The 17,402-nt window shown below is 36.6% G+C and overlaps 1 protein-coding gene across 7 annotated transcripts in view; it reads right to left on the bottom strand.

Annotated features, from left to right (window-relative positions):
* Positions 1-17,402, bottom strand: part of PUS7L (pseudouridine synthase 7 like) — a 28,264-nt gene that overhangs the window by 10,219 nt on the left and 643 nt on the right. The window contains exons 1-6 of one of the 7 annotated variants that reach the window (XM_073882105.1): positions 17,323-17,395; positions 13,025-13,965; positions 8,106-8,186; positions 4,423-4,582; positions 3,762-3,954; positions 2,069-2,167 (exon numbers count right to left, since the gene is read on the bottom strand). In XM_073882105.1, the coding sequence (XP_073738206.1) occupies positions 2,069-2,167; positions 3,762-3,954; positions 4,423-4,582; positions 8,106-8,186; positions 13,025-13,949 (1,458 nt within the window). In that variant the 5' untranslated portion in view covers positions 13,950-13,965; positions 17,323-17,395. Of the gene's footprint in view, positions 1-2,068; positions 2,168-3,761; positions 3,955-4,422; positions 4,583-4,820; positions 5,111-8,105; positions 8,187-13,024; positions 13,966-15,176; positions 15,604-15,628; positions 16,126-17,322; positions 17,396-17,402 lie in introns of those variants that run through there. The other 6 variants (XM_073882106.1, XM_073882104.1, XM_073882103.1 and 3 more) reach the window with 6 other exon arrangements.

Here is a 17,402-nt window from a genome sequence, read left to right as displayed (position 1 = left end):
GTATCACAGATCTGTACCTCTGAAACAAATAATGCAATATATGTTAAGAAAAAAAAAAGAAGAAGATAGCAGGAGGGGAAGAATGAAGGGGGAAATCGGAGGGGGCGACGAACCATGAGAGACGATGGACTCTGAAAAACAAACTGAGGGTTCTAGAGGGGAGGGGGGTGGGGGGATGGGTTAGCCTGGTGATGGGTATTAAAGAGGGCACGTTCTGCATGGAGCACTGGGTGTTATGCACAAACAATGAATCATGGAACACTACATCAAAAACTAATGATGTGATGTATGGTGATTAACATAACAATAAAAAATTTTTTAAAAAATCTTGGGGTCCTGGGATCAAGCCCCACATCAGGCTCTCTGCTCAGCAGGGAGTCTGTTTCTCTCTCTCCCTCTGCCCCTCTGCCCTGCTCATGCTCTCTCTCTCTCTCAAATAAAAAAAAAGTTGCCAACTTTAATATTTTCTTTTAAAAACTAAATAGATTAAAAGATATTCCTTTTTTTAATGGTATCTATGAGGTCCTGTATTTTTATTATTATTATTATTATTATTATATTGTCTCCAGCACTGTGATTTCTAAGTATATGTTTTAGAGTAGGAAACGATCTTAAGATAGATCATTCAACCTAAAATCACACTCAATCTTATTTTTATAGTATTCATTCATTCAAACAAATATATGTTCAGAAGCTAATTCATTCAAATAAATATTACTAAGTATCTGCTATGTGCTAGGCACTGTGCACAGTACTAGGGATAGAGTGTTGAGCAAGAGAGACATAATGTTTGTTTACTGGTAAAGATCAAATAAAGAATAACAATAAAATATAACAAAACCCAAGATGGGAAGTCCAAGAGGCTTTGAGGTAACAAGATAAGAAGAATTCAATTTTTCTTGGGAGTGGGATGAGAATTTAAATTGAAATGTAGAGAATGTAAAAGTTGGGGAAGGGATGCTTCAAAGGAAAGAAAATATGGCTTTCTAGCTGTGGGGCCAGCCTCTAAGTTGGCCCCCAATGATCTCCACTGGCTGGTACACCTACTGCAGTCCTCCCTGACACTTATCAGGGTGGGTCTGTGCGTCCAGTAAGTAGAATAGAGCAGAAGTAAAGATGTCACTTCCCAGATTACATTATAAAAGACACTGAGATTTATGTTACAGTCTCTCTCTCACTCTTCTGTGCTCTTGGACTCTTCTCTCTTGGGGAAGTCACACCATGAGTAGTCCTATGGTGAGAAACTAAAGCTTCCTGCCAACAACCATGGAGTGTGCTTGCAAGCAGGTCCTCTGGGCCCATTCAGGTCTCCAAAGACTGCAGTCCTGGCTGATAGTGTGACTGCACACCATGTGAGACCCTGATGCACCAACAGCCACCAAGGCTGTTCCCAGATGCCTGACCCTCGGGAGCAGTGAGACAATAAATGCTTGTTGTTCTAGGCCACTCAGTTTTGGAGTAGTCTGTTACACAGCAACAATTGATAAACAGGAATTTTATATAATTTGATGTCATGTTTCTGGAATTATAGGGTGTTAAGTTTCCTCTAAATCCTCTATTCGGTTCATTAAGAATTTGGTGAGTGCTGGCCAATTCTCTGTTAGGTCTCAAACAAGTATTAAACACAGGGACATCACATACAGTTTGCTTTACTATAATATGATACTAAAAATATAGTAGCTGCTCAGTAAGTGTTCAATAATGTAGTATATGGTATATGTATGTGTGTGTATATATATATGCATTTATATGCTGGGTTAAGAAAGCAAAGGGCTAGCTTATGTAGTAAGTACAACTAACAAAACAAATCAGATCATAGTTTTTTTAAATCCATACCATTTGGGGCGCCTGGGTGGCTCAGTTGGTTAAGCGACTGCCTTCGGCTCGGGTCATGATCCTGGAGTCCAGGGATCGAGTCCCATATCGGGCTCCCTGCTCGGCAGGGAGTCTGCTTCTCCCTCTGACCCTCTTCCCTCTCGTGCTCTCTATCTCTCATTCTCTCTCTCTCAAATAAATAAATAAAATCTTTAAAAAAATAAATAAATAAAATAAATAAATAAATCCATACCATTTCACTCTTCAGCAAAGCCAATCCAATCTGGTCGGTGTGAACTTTCCTTCCCATCCCAAATCTCTGCGGTCCGTAGTAATTTACAAACCCTTTATTCTATGAATACAAGAAAATCAATTAATTAGAAGTATATTGTGAGGCACCTGGGCGGCTCAGTCAGTTAAGTGTCTGCCTTTGGCTCAGGTCATGATCCTGGAGTCCTGGGATCGAGCCCCACATTGGGCTCCCTCCTCAGCGGGGGGCCTGCTTCACCCTCTCTCATTCCCCCTGCTTGTGTTCCCTCTCTTGCTATGTCTCTGTCAAATAAATAAATAAAATATTAAAAAAAAAAGAATATACAATCAAAGAGTGTCTATATACAGACAAATGTGAACTTAGAAAATCTTTAGTTGGAAGTCATTTTCCTGACTATAAGGCATAAGAGTGATTAAAAACCAGTTTTGCTTGTTTATTTTCCTTTGGAGAGGAATAAAATTGTGTAAAAAGGTCTTTGTGGTCAGAATCTTAGATCACTGTTTCTCAGTGTTAGCTGTAGAGTAAAATCACTTAGGGAGTTTTTAAAAAAATACTAATAACCAAAGCTGCATTCCCAAATGTTCTTATTTAATTGGTTCAGGGGTAGGGATTGACTACTGAGATTGCCTAGAAGCATCCCAGGTTGAGGATTACTGGTCTAGATCAGGGGTTGTCAAACTACTAATGGCCCACAAGTCAAATGTGGTCAACACTTATTTTTGTAAATAAAGTTTTACTGGAACACAACCATGCTCATTCATTTATGTATGGTCTATCACTGCTTCCACACAAGGGCAGTAGAGTGGCTGCAACAGAAACCATATGCCTAAAAAGCCAAAAATATTACTATCTGGCTCTTTACAGAAAAAGCTTGCTAACCCACAGTCTAGATGATCAGACTGAAAGCTATGGCATATTTAGATCCCTGGAAAATGTCTCATATATTTATGTTAAATAGTATTTATTGTAAGACAGAATAAAATGTGTATGATTTACCATTTGTCTATGTTGAAAAAAATTCACAATTAGATTGAAAAGAAAAAAAGATTGTGCATAATTCTGATAAGTAATGTAACTATTTACCAAAGATTTCTGGAAAAAATTACTGAACAAAATTTCCAAAATTAATCCTTTTGCCTAAAATACTATTCTATTTGGCATGTGCTAAAAAAACAAACATACAAACAACAACAAAAAACACCTCTCTTATGCAGATAGCTCCCCCCCACCACTCCGGGTAACTCTATATATTTTTTAAATTACATTAAAGTTTTGTTTTTTTAATACAAAAAAATGTACTAAGAAAATTAAAGATAAGCCAAATTGTCCTAATTATCATTTTTTAAAATAATGACATATGCACATAAAAAGAAAAGGTACAAAAGAAAAAGAAGTTTCCCTCCTTGCCTCAGCGTAAAGAGAAGGCCTATAAAGATTTTCCTGTAACACTATTTTAAAATTTTCTTACCTTGGGCACCTGGGTGGCTCGGTTAAGTGACTGCCTTCAGCTCAGGTCATGGTCCTGGAGTCCCAGGATTGAGTCCCACCATCGGGCTCTCCGCTCAGCGGGGAGTCTGTTTCTCCCCCTCACCCTCCTCCCTCTCATGTGCTCTCTCTCTCTCTCTCAAGTAAATAAAATCTTAAAATAAAATAAAATAAAATAAAATTTTCTTACCTTAACATTTTCTATTGCCTCCAAAATTCTCTCTCTCAGGTTTGAAGAATCATTTATTTGGTTTCTTAAATTTCTGATGGTAATATCAAAGTGATTTCCCTTGAGCTGACCGAGTCTAAGGGAATCATCTACAGAGCGAATATTAAACACATTCATTCTTTTCTTTTCGATTTCTTTTTCAATATTTTTCAACCTATAAATGATAAATCATATAGACTCATTAAACCTTACATTTAAAAATTAATATAAGGTTTAAATGATAGTTGCTAGACAACCACTTATATCAGAACACTAAAAATTTTTTTGGAATCCAAAAGGCAATGCTATTTCAACAAATGTGCACTAAAAAACCCATTACTATAGGATTATATTAACAGAGTTATTTTATGACCTGAAATAATTCAATCATTTAAAATCTGCCACCTCTCAAAGTTTGTCTTAAAACTACCTACATTTTCAGTGTAAATTTAAGACATAACACTATTTAGAAGATAATCATATTATTAAGGCAGGATGTGCTGCTCAATAAGCCTTTAATCAATTAATTACTATTGATAGGGAGGTTAACATGCTCCTAGTGTTCTGAGTTTTTAATCTCCCATTTATTTATTTAATGCAATAAGAAAGTAAAGTTCTATCTTATAAAGTAATGTCATATTACCTCTCTGGAGTCACTTTTCTAACAACCATTGCTTGATAGGTGATGGCTTTCTTGTCTTTTAGGCCTGCATAACTAAAATCTGAAGGAATCACACCAAGTTTGATAGCTAAAAAACCAAGTGCTTCAAACATTTCCAGATTTTCTTTTCGTAGGGTAAAGGCTGAAACAAACAAACAAAAATCCCAGATTACACACACACACACACACACACACACACACACAGCTATGATACATCAACTACATTCTTAGTAGACTAACAGATTAATATAATGAATCAAATTTTTAATGTAAGTATTTTTTAACAAGATATAAAATCAGTGTCTTAGATTTCAGCAGTCATTTGAAAAATGCTAATTGGCTCAGGAAAGGCTTATACAAAAAACATCTAAATCCCTTACTTTGGCATTTATATCTGACCCCGGTCTCTCTTTTCAGTCTCCGCACGTATATCCTGTATGACACAGAGAATGGCTCAGCATCCATGGATGGACTAGAGCCTTCCACAGCTTTGTAGTTTCTCACATTTGAATCCCTCTGTTTAAAATGTGTTCTTCCATTTTACTTGCCATACTTGTATTTATTCTTCATGATCCAACAGCAGCAGCAGTTCTCCCTTAAGTTCTTCCCAGGTTCCCAAGACTGAATGCTCCTAAAGCAGGGATCATGTTTGTTTTCTCAACTGTTATACCCATAGCCTAACACACACTAACTATTCAAATAATTGCTGAATGAATAAATAAACTCCACAAGGTGATTACACCAAATTGCATGTCTCCACAAGTTGTCATTATCAATATCATGACACTTGCCACTATGCATTATAATTTCTCTCTTTACGTTTGCCCACCCCATAAACTGGGAGTTCCAGGCGAGTGAACCAATAGATAAAACGGCACTTGCTTTGTGGTAGGTGCTTAAAATGTCTACTAGATGACAGGGTGGGAGTGAGATTGGAAAGGTAGGGAGAAGGAACAAGCCCAGTACCAACTACCACCAAAGAAGTTCCCAATATGCTGGCCTATAAACCAGCCAGCACTGATAATAACAAAATACCACAACTCACAGTTCACAATGTTTACATATAAGATACATCAAACTACTGCCCTTTTCCCTCTAATCATGAAAAGGAAATTCAGGGTTTTTTGTAGAATAATTTATATTTTGTTCAACTGCTGTAATTGTCATCCGCAGCTACAAGGGTGTCCCCAAATAGTGAATCCTCTACGAAAAATGAACATTAAACATAAACGTTGATTCAGGAAGTAGAAGGATGTGAAATGTATATATGTATCTATCTATCCATCTATGAATATATAAAATAGCTAAACAAGTGCTTATAATAACCACATTTTAGAATATCAAAAGTTGTTTAAAAGAATGGGGAAGATCTATATATTTATATCTTCATATGAATAACCTCTAGAAACATGAAAACAGCAGGTTTCAAAAATATACACAGTGCATATAATTTATGTGAAAAGTGTTAAAATCTCTAATGCAATGTTGTATATTTTCAATGTTTGAATTTTTACAAGAAAAATATTTTTTACTTGCTATGTTTAAGAATTGTTAAAGTATAAACAAACAGCTATAATTTCTGAAGAATATTCAAGCACTATCCATTACTTTCTAGATTTATTTTTACCACTAAGGCCATTATTTTTTGTACTATCATACAGCTCCCCAGATTTCCCCAAATTTTCTATTATAGCAGTGATAAGTTAAATGTACCATGACCTCTGTTATTGTTAAAGAACTGATAAAAAGAGGTACAAGAAAGGAGAGAATCATACAAGCTAAATCTATGTGCGAAATCTCAATTTGTTCTTTACACTTTCAGGATATCTTAACCAAATAGATTCAAATATAAAACTCTGATTCCAGGACAGCTATTTATATCACTTGTTTCAAATAAAATGAAATTAAAAGCCCATATTTAAAATATAGAGAAATAATAACCTCAGAATATCAGCTTTTGTCATGATAGGATTTAATTACAAAGTTTAAATAAAATGATTTCAGAAGATGTGCTAGGCTAAGGATATAATGGTCAATAAAACAAAAATGGTCCCTGCCTTGGAAGCATTTAATCTTAAGAGGCTGAAAAGAATTTGAGGAAGTGTTGCTGCTCTGGGAGTTTAAAGAATGAAAAGAAGTATGGCAAACAGCCAAAGCAATAAGATCAAAATATCAAATATTTCAATATTTGTAGGATTTGTGGGACTCTATTATTTTATGGGGCCTATAATGTTCTCCCTTTTCCAACTATATACCTGTGTGAAGCTGAGTTTTGTTCTTTTGATTCAATCAAAATGAGAAATTCCAAAAGACTGAATGCAAGAACAGATATGAGAATCAAGCTGACTTTTATTAAGTCAGATATTAGAAAGATTTGCAGAACTATAAAACAATGCCTGTTACTAATTTTTAGTTGAAAAATATGGTTATTTTTCATTAAAAATTGTTTTCATGTTAATAGTAATAGGTTACTTTAAACAAATTCATATTTTTAGATTTTCTGGGGTTTTTTAATTGAAGTATAGCTGACACACAATATTACCTTAGTTTCATATATACAACATGGTGGTTCAACAATTTCTCTGTTTTAATAGGTTAGATATCAATAGGTAATAACCACACAAATAAAAGTTGTTTGGGGTCTACAATAACTTATAAGAGCTATACTCTTCAGGTATCCTAGAACCAAAACTTTTGAGAGTCCATTAAGAATAATGTGAAAAAATACAGGTAGTCCCTCAGATATACCAAATCTGTGGAACTAGACAGAAGTCACTAAGGTATCTTAAGAGTAAAAGAAATGCAAAATTTGGTCAGCTGTTGCAGTGGGCTGGCTAGGTGTTACAAACTTTTCAAAGTAGACCAGGAAACGGTTCTACATAGAAGAAGGCCAAGAAACAAATCCATAAAAGTTTTAAAGTTCATGTTTTTGATAAGTGGAGTTTGATATGTCAAATCTGCCCATGACAATCTGGGCATGTCACTCACTAGTTTTTTGGTTTTTTTTTAAGATTTTATTTATTTATTTGACAGAGAGAGAGACACAGCAAGAGAGGGAACACAAGCAGGGGGAGCAGGAGAGGGAGAGGCAGGCTTCCCGCGGAGTGGGGAGCCCGACGTGGGGCTCGATTCCAGGACCCTAGGATCACGACCTGAGCCGAAGGCAAACGCTTAACGACTGAGCCACCCAGGCGCCCCGCTATTCACTAGTTGTTAAGCAAGCTCAGGCATGTAGGAAGGAACCCTTCAAATTGTCTGAAATTATATCATTTGTTGCTGGTTAGCCTTAGTGCATAAGCATTTTTTTCATTTGCGATGATTTAGAACTTAAAATTCGAGTATTTAGGAGAATCAAATCCATGATTTCAGTATTTGTGTTAATGAATCTGTATCTTATATATTTGGAATGTTTAAGAGAATGAGACCTAATTCTAATTATAAATGTCTAACTGATTTAAATTTGTCTTTTTACATTGAAATCTCACTGTTAGTAAATAATATGGGAACACACAGGAAAACTTAAAGGCCACCAAATTTATACTTTTAATTTATAAGAATTATAACATTTTCTTGATTACTTGGAAAAAGTAATTTTTTTTTATATGAGTTATTTTTGTTCTTACAAAAGGTTGGCTTGTGCAAAATCTGGGCTAGGGATACTTTACCTTGGTCTTTTTCTTTGTTCTTGGACTTGTAGATATCCCAATATCTCCATACGATTCTCTGGTGAACCATCAGTTCCTCCCCTTAATAAATCCCTCCAATTATTCATAGTTTTTGTAAAACTAATTTAAACTAATACATAAAAATTTCCACAGTTTTTAGTTCATTAATTCAAATTAATACTGTTAGAATTTCAAGTAGTATAAAACCTATAACTGCTTAAATAACTTATGAGCAATTCTCCCTTGCACATTTAAAGCTACTTTTGTTTTTCCTTCAAAATAGATTTATCTGTTACCATTTACAGCATGCCTCAAGTGTCAAGTGCTGTACTAGCAGCTCTCTCATATAAGGCAAGTCACATACCAGACAGAAATTTTCAGGAGAGAAGACACCAACATTTGAATAACTATTATATATTAAAATTTTCATTAATTATTTCATTTAATCATTAGAATATCATTGTGAATTAGGCTTTACTATTACCCCATTTTTTAAAGTACAACCAAAAGTTACAAATTGTTAAGTAATTTGCCCGTGGTATTATTTTTTTCCAGCTTTACATTTGTGGAAACTAAGTCTTTTTTTATTTTTTTAAAGATCTTATTTATTTATTTGACGGAGAGACAAAGGGCACATGTAGGCAGAGCAGCAGGCAGAGGGGGAGGGAGAAGCAGGCTCCCTGCTGAGCAGGGATCCCAGGATCCCAGGATCACGGCCTGAGCCCAAGGCAGCTGTCCAACTGATTGAGCCACCAAGGCGCCCCAGAAACTAAGTCTTAAAGAGATTTATTTTTTTATTTTTTTTAAAGATTTTATTTATTTATTTGAGAGAGAGAGAATGAGAGACAGAACGCATGAGAGGGAAGAGGGTCAGAGGGAGAAGCAGACCCCCGGCTGAGCAGGGAGCCCAATGTGGGACTTGATCCCGGGACTCCAGGATCATGACCTGAGCCAAAGGCAGTCGCTTAACCAACTGAGCCACCCAGGCGCCCAGTCTTAAAGAGATTTAAAAGTTCATAAATCTTTATACGAACTGAAGTCATAATATAAAATGAAACCCACATAGATTCAAGGTCTAATCTCTTCATTTATACCACAGAGTCCCTACACAGTACAATCCTGTTTCTGTGCCACATGCAATCTGTGCAAATTTGGGCTGCTGCTTTCATCCTAAAAGCTTTGCTATATAAGGCCAATATTTCTGATGAACATACATGCCAAAATCCTCATCAATATCCTAGAAAACCAAATCCAAAAACATTCATTAAAAAAAAATCATTCACCACAATCAAGTGGGATTTATTCGTGAGTTGCAAGCATGGTTCAATATTCACAAACCAATCAAAGTGATACATCACATCAATAAGAAAATGGATAAGAACCATATAATCATTTCAAGAGACACAGAAAAAGCATTTGACAAAGTACAACATCCATTCATGATAAAAATCCTCAACAAAGTAGGTTTAGAGGGAACATACTTCAACATAAAAAAAGGCCATATATGAAAAACCCACAGCTAACATCATTCTTTTTTTTTTAAAGATTTTTATTTATTTATTTGAGAGAGAGAGAGACAAACAGCATGAGAGGGGAGAGGGTCAGAAGGAGAAGCAGGCTCCCTGCTGAGCCGGGAGCCCGATGTGGGACTCGATCCCAGGACTCCGGGATCATGACCTGAGCCAAAGGCAGTCGCTTAACCAACTGAGCCACCCAGGCGCCCGCTAACATCATTCTTAATGGGAAAGAACTGACAGCCTTTCCCCTAAGGTCAGGAATGAGACAAGGATGTCCACTCTCACCACTTTTTCTCAACATAGTAGTGGAAGTCCTAGCCACAGCAATCAAATAACAAAAAGAAATAAAAGGCATCCAAACTGGTAAGGAAGAAGTAAAACTTTCATTCTTTGCAGATGACATGATAATATATATAGAACACCTGAAAGACTCCACCAAAAACCTGCTAGAACTCATAAACAGATTCATTAAAGTCACAGGATACAAAATCAATGCACAGAAATCTGCAGCATCCCTATGCACCAATAATGAAGCAGTAGAAAGAGAAATTAAGAAAACAATCCCATTTACAATTGCACTAAAAATAATAAGATACCTATGAATAAACCTAACCAAAGAGGTGAAAGACCTGTATTCTGAAAACTATAAAACACTAATGAAAGAAATTGAAGATGACACAAAATGGAAAGACAATCTGTGCTCATGGATTATAAGAACAAACACTGTTAAAATGTCTATTCTACCCAAAGCAATCTGCACATTTAATGAAATCCCTATCAAAATATCAACAGCATTTTTCACAGAACTAATCCTAAAATTTGTATGGAACCAAAGACCCTGAAGAGCCAAAGCAATCTTAAAAAAAAAAAAAAAAAACTGGAGGCAACACAATTCCGGACTTCCAAGTTATATTACAAAGCTGTAGGAATCAAAACAGTATGGAACTGACACAAAAATAGAAACATAGGTCAATGGAATGGAAGAGAAAACCCAGAAATGAACCCACAATTATATGGTCAATTAATCTTCAACAAAGCAGGAAAGAATATCCAATGGGAAAAAGACAGTCTCTTCAACAAGTGGTGCTGGAAAAACTGGACAGCTACATGCAAAAGAATGAAACTGGACCACTTTCTTACACCATATACAAAAATAAATTCAAAATGGATGAAAAACCTAAATGTGAGACCTGAAACCATAAAAATCCTAGGAAAGAGCATAGGCGATAATTTCTCTGACATCAATTGTAACAACTTTTTTTCTAGATAGGTCCCCTGAGGTAAGGGAAACAAAAGCAAAAATAAACTACTGGCACTACATTAGAATAAAAAGCTTCTGCACAGCAAAGAAAACAATCAACAAAACTAAAAGGCAACCTATGGAATGGGAGAAGATATTTGCTAATGACGTAACTGATAAAGGTTTAGTAACCAAAATATATAAAGAACTGATACAACTCAACACCCAGAAAACAAATAATCCAATTTAACAATGTGAAGAAGACACACAAACAGACATTTCTCTAAAGAAGACAAACAGATGTGTGCCTGGGTTGCTCAGTCAGTTAAGCATCCAACTCTTGATCTCAGCTCCCAGTCTTGGTCTCAGGGTCATGAGTTCAAGCTCTGTGGAGTCTACCAAACAAAAAGAAAAGAAAAGAAAAGAAAAGAAAAGAAAAGAAGAAAAGAAAAGAGAAGAGAAGAGAAGAGAAGAGAAGAGAAGAGAAAAGAAAAGAAAAGAAAAGAAAAGAAAAGAAAAGAAAAGAAAAAAGAAAAGGAAAGAAAAGAAAAGGAAAGAAAAGGAAAAGAAAAAGAAGACAACAATGATGATGACAATATCCAGCTGGCCAACAGACACATGAAAAGATGAAAAATGTTCACCATCACTTATCATCAGGGAAATGCCAATCAAAACTACAATGAGATATCACCTCATACCTGTCAGATTAGCTAAAGTCAACAACACAAGAAACAACAGATGTTGGCGAGGATGTGGAGAAAAAGGAACCCTCTTGCACTGTTGGAGTAGCCACCGTGGAAAACAGTATGGAGTTTCCTCAAAGAGTTAAGAATAAAACTACCCTATGATCCAGCAATCTCACTACTGGGTATTTACCCAAAGAAAAGAAAAATAATTCAAAGGGATACATGCACCCCTACATTTATAGCTGCATTATTTACAATAGCCAAGATATGGAAGCAACACAAGTGTCCACTGATGGACTGATGAATGGATAAAGAGGTTGCATATACATGCAATGGAATATTACTCAGCCATAAAAAAGAATGAAATCGTGCCATTTGCAGTGACATGGATGGTGTTAGAGTAATGCTAAGTGAAAAAGCCAGTCAGAAAAAGATACATACCATATGATTTCACTCATATGTGGAATTTAAGAAATAAATGAGCAAAGGGGGGGAAAAGAGAGAGACAAACGAAGAAACACTCTTAACTATAGAGAACAAACTGCTGGTTACCAGAGGGGAGGTTGGTGGGGGATGGGTGAAATAGATGATGGGAATTAAGGAGAGCACTTGTCATGATGAGCACTGGGTGATTAAAATAAAAACTTAAAAATAAATAAAATAATGTGTTTAACCAGGAAAAAAAAAAAAAGCTTTGTTGTATCTATAAAAAAGACCATCCAAAAAACTTCCCGTCCTTCATGTAGGATATAGGCCAATTAAACCTGGTCAGCCAAACTTGTAGAACAAGATTTCATAAGTTCCATCCAGGCCTAGGAATTGAATATATCTGCTAAAACAGTGGTTTTCAAAATGTGGTCCCCAGACCGAGTAGAAAAAGCATCACCTGGGAATTTCTGAAAGCCCTGGCCCAAACCTTCTAAATCAGAAACTCTGAGAACAGGGCTCAGAAATCTGTTTAACAAGCCCTTTTGGTGATTTTTAATGCATGTTAAAGTTTGAGCACCTCCTCTCTAAAAGAGTAACCGAACAAAGAGGGAGCTCCTTGTAAGGAGGCTCTTTACCTTGGGTACTGAAGTTCAATTGTTTAGAAAACAAGGTGTTCTCTTCACTTTCTCAAGCAAAGCAGACATATTCTACTTGTCTGAGTGCTTAATTTTAATTAAAATAACTTCAAAAATATGAAATCAAGATTTATCTCCAGTAAAACTTATTAAACACAAAGTAACTCCTTCAACTTTATACATTTTTGACTATGTTAACTATAAGCACTGTGTTAACCATATTTTTGATTAATAAGGTTAATTCGTAAAATCAGTGTAATTCGAAAGGCCTTAGCTTCCACTAAAAACTAGACCCAAATATTTTTTCCGACATCCCTCTGGTTAAGTCTATTTAATTCATTTGAAATTATTCATCTTTCACACAATTTTAACTAACTTTATCAATGAAAATGGTAATGATTTATTACATTACCTGTGTATATAACTTTTTGATCCCGGCATTCAAAAAGAGACCTTTTCCTGTGCTTGTGTGTTTTTTCCCGAAATCTTACTGTTATCGCTACATTTGGATTACCGGCATTGTAACTGAGTTCAGGGAAAGATTTGGTTTCCACAAGGTTTCCAAACTTTTTGTTGACAAAATGGTGGACAGCTTTTCTGTGGTCTTTGTTTGTGTCAGGTTTAAAGGTAAATTTGGAATTTTCTTTCTTTGCATCCAAATATTTAAAAAAGTCAAATGCTTCTTCTTCAGATACCAAGTGACAGAGTTCCTTATACTCAAGATTTGGTTTTACAACAATCTCACTGTTTTTACCAACAGTTATTAAAAAGGGGAATTTCTGCCTAACAGCACTATGCAAAATAGCCCTCTGGTTTTTGTCAAGGATTCTGCCTAATGAGAATTCAGGAGATGATCCAATTAGCTCAGTTTTAGAATTCCACTTCTCTTTTATATCACAGGCAAAGTGATTCAGTAATTCGTTAGTTTTTTCATCTAACAAGTTGCCTAAAACATCAACTTTTTCTTCTTTGCCTTTGGAAGTTCCATCATTTTTTTCCATCACTTCTTTTTCTGAAGCAGACTCATCAGTCTTGATGTCAGTCAGATTTTGGTCATCATAAGAGCACCCAGTGACAATATTGACTTCTTGGTTGCTTCCCTCTTTAAAGGATAAATTTTGAAAATCAAGTTTTGTTTTTTTGGCAAAATTATTTGGCTCATGTAGTACTTTACTGATCCATTCATTGGTGGCCTTATTAACTAACTGTCCCTGTTCATCAATCTCTGTAACAACAAAGTCACTTGGTGAGCTTTTTATAGTGCCATGAAATCCAACATGATCAGTAATGAAACACAAAGAACTAAACCTGACTCTAAAATCTGTATCCTCTTCCATTCTTAAATAAAAATGCCTACAAAAGAAAGAAAGAGGCAGTTACCAGAAAGAAAAGTTATGGATAACAAAAAAGAAATGTATTTGCAGGACTTATTTTTCTTTCTCCCTTTCAATCCTGAGCTCCCTTAAGAGACATTAGCAATTTATTTCTACATATCATGTGTATTTTGACCCTTCTATACCAAGATGAATTAACAGGCAATCTTTTCCAGTATAACTGATGATTTGCAACTTCACTCTTCACCCACTCCAAGCTTCTATCCATTATCCAGGATTAAAATGGATCAGTTTCAAGTTTACTTTAAAAAATACCACTTGTAGGCCCACAAAGAAAAGACCAGAACACAGGACTTAATGATTTGTCTAAATCCCATCCCTGAAAATTTCCAGCTAATTCCGGAGATTTTGTGGCTAGATTTTTATATATTAGCTGTTGGAGATGAGAGAAGGGACCAGAAGACAAGAAAAAATAGTCCAAATTGATAGATAAATGAAGTTCTAAAAACCAACCTGCAATTTGATTATGCTTCAAAATTAATTAATTTAACTTAAATTAATCCTGAACCTTAAACCTTCTTGAAAACCCAGTTATAAACTTTTACAGATACAAACTTTTGATGTTGACCCACAGGAAAATTCCAGCCATGCTACTGGCATCAGACAGAAAAAAAACTTTTCAGGTCTTCTTGAAGCAGTAGATAAGAGAATAATCCTCTGAAGAAGCCTTTATTCATTCTTCACACAGCCTATGGCTACCATACCAAACAGAGCTACATGAAAGACAAAATGCCCAGGGACCACATACTACTCACATATAACCACTCTCTAGGTAATTCATCATCATCTGAACCTTCATCCCATTTCTACAATGTATTCTACTAATCTGAACCAATTTAGTAAACTTCCCCCTGGATCATGCCACGTACAAATCACAGCAAAGTCTCTGTAGCCTAATTTCCTAGACTACATAAGGATATGTTTATTTCCTCCACTCCTTAATTTCCTGCACAGTCTCCTCAGTTTCTTGTCATAACTGAAACCTGGTTATTTCCCTTCGCTGATGCTTCTCTAGTCCTCTCAGTGAAGGCTATTTTTCCCTTCACACCCACCTAACTTAGGACCTGGAGGATGTAAATATGTTCTATTTGCCACTGCTCCAAACCATTTCTCCCTCCTCTACCTGCCCCAAATCCCAACTCCTTTGAGGTTCATGCAATCAGGCTTTACCATCTGCTGGCATCCTCTCTTTGGTCCCCAGAAGACTCCTCTTCATTCACTGATGATTTTAACACCTCCCTCAATGTCTTCCTACCCAGCATGACTTCCATGTCCATCTATATGCATCATCTACTTAAGACCACAGTCCCTCGATTCTTGATCTCAACCTCAACCCACTTCCATGCCATCTTGGTCATAACCTTGACTTTCTCATCACCAAAAATTACATCAACTTTAAGCATCTGGCTCTCTGATTACTCTTGCCGTCCTTCCATCATTTAGTACTCCCATCTTAGAAATTCTTATACATTGTGAAGGCCTCTAATCTGCTTCTACTTAACTAGTCCACTATTGTCCATTCTCCACATGGCCAGAATGATGATTTGAAAGGTAAATTAAATCATATCACAATCCTCTTTAAAACTGCTAATCACATTGATAATGAAATCCAAATTACTTACCCTGGCTTCCAAAGACTTCTAAGATTCTGGACTCTATCTATTCTCTAAATTTATCTTGTACCCTTTCCCCATTACCCACTATACTCCAACTACACTGGCCTTCTTCAATTCCTTTGTGTTAACTCTTCCCGCTGATTAGTCATTCCTCAATCACATCCTCATAGAGGTCATCCCTGACTAATAATGTAAAAGAACCAACAAGACACTCTCTTCCCCCAAACCCTACTCAACTTTCTGCACAGTATTTCTATCTAATAATTTTATTATTTATGGTATATCTCTCCCAACTAGAATCTTAGCTCTATGGGAGCAAGTGCCTTGTCTGCCCAATTCACTGATTACCTCACATTTAAAACAGTGTCGGGCGCCTGGGTGGCTCAGATGGTTAAGCGTCTGCCTTCGGCTCAGGTCATGATCCCAAGGTCCTGGGATCAAGTCCCGCATCAGGCTCCCTGCTCCTTGGGAGACTGCTTCTCCCTCTGCCTCTCTCTCTCTCTCTCTGTCTCTCATGAATAAATAAAAAGTTTTAAAAAAATAAAAAAATAAAACAGTGTCAAGCACATAGTAAGCATGCAATCAATACTGACTGAATAAATGAATAAATGAAACAACTACTACAAAATAAGAGCTCTAAGAGTAAAAAGGAAGAAAAAAGGGATCATTTTTGCCTATGATAATCAGAGAAAGCATAATACAAGAAGTGGCCATTTAAGTCCTCAAAACGATTCAAGACATTGAATAAGGTAGAGACATATCAAACAAAATATACAATGTGTTAGGGGAAATTGAACAGCCCAGACACAAGAGCAATAGGAGAAAAAGTTTTGTAGTACAGCTCTGTAAAATACAGCTCAGATTAGAGCCAAACTGCCAGACAGTGAATGCCCTACCAAGAACTTAGAATCCCTTGAGTGGTCAACATATAGCTACTGGAGGTGTTTGAGTAGAAAAATGACACAATCCAAAAAGATGTTTTAGTAAGATGAATGATGGCACTGATCAGATGAATGTGATGAAGAATTCCAAAAGTTGGAAAGCAATGTGATCAAGAGCAGTTTTAGGATTGTCCTTGTAAAGAATAATGATGTACTCTTTCCCCAGTAGAAGGAAGAAGATAGGAAGACATTCTACTACTGGGTTCGCTAGAACACCTTGGGAAGAACGTAATGTTCAGGGAATTACACCGAGCATCTTAGTAAAAGAGTGGAACTGAGCTGGACGGAGCCAAGGAGTCCACGTGGAGTTAAACACAAATAGGCAGTATTCCTAGACAGCAGATTTCTTGACAAGGGTACGGGGCGGAGAGGAGTGGGTGGTTTGGCTGACCCAAGGTTGGGGAATTGTTGGTTGAGGGCAGATTTGGGGAGATGTTAGAAATGCAGCAGCTAGCGTTTTTCCCTCATGCTCTTCCTTCAAATGCCAACACTCAGCTGCAGTCACTCCTATTTGCTTTGTGTCACCAATTCTCAGAACTAAAGTCTCTGGCGGGGTTGCTTCTGGTGCATCAGAAGTACCCCTAGCACAGCCAATGGCTCCACCTGCTTCTTCTCCCTCCACTACCCCCGCCTGTCCCAACGCCGATACTAGCCCATGTCCCCTTCCTCTTGCAGGCAAAAAACCGGGGTCCCAAAGCTAATCTCATCACTGGCCCCCACAGAAGCCCCCCATCTTGCAAGAAGTTCGACCCGGTCTACCTCACGTCCAGGTTAAGGAATTCCTTGGCACAACGCTGTGCGCATGTCCGGAAGTCCTAAAATACTTAGCCTCCGACAGC

The sequence above is a fragment of the Callorhinus ursinus genome, unplaced genomic scaffold (assembly GCF_003265705.2).
Source record: "Callorhinus ursinus isolate GAN/ISIS: 27379988/994484 unplaced genomic scaffold, GSC_fseal_2.0 scaffold44, whole genome shotgun sequence".
In the NCBI taxonomy this organism is placed as follows: Eukaryota; Metazoa; Chordata; class Mammalia; order Carnivora; family Otariidae; genus Callorhinus; species Callorhinus ursinus.
Note: the sequence above shows the minus strand (reverse complement) of the source record. Positions and strands in the feature narration are given on the sequence as shown.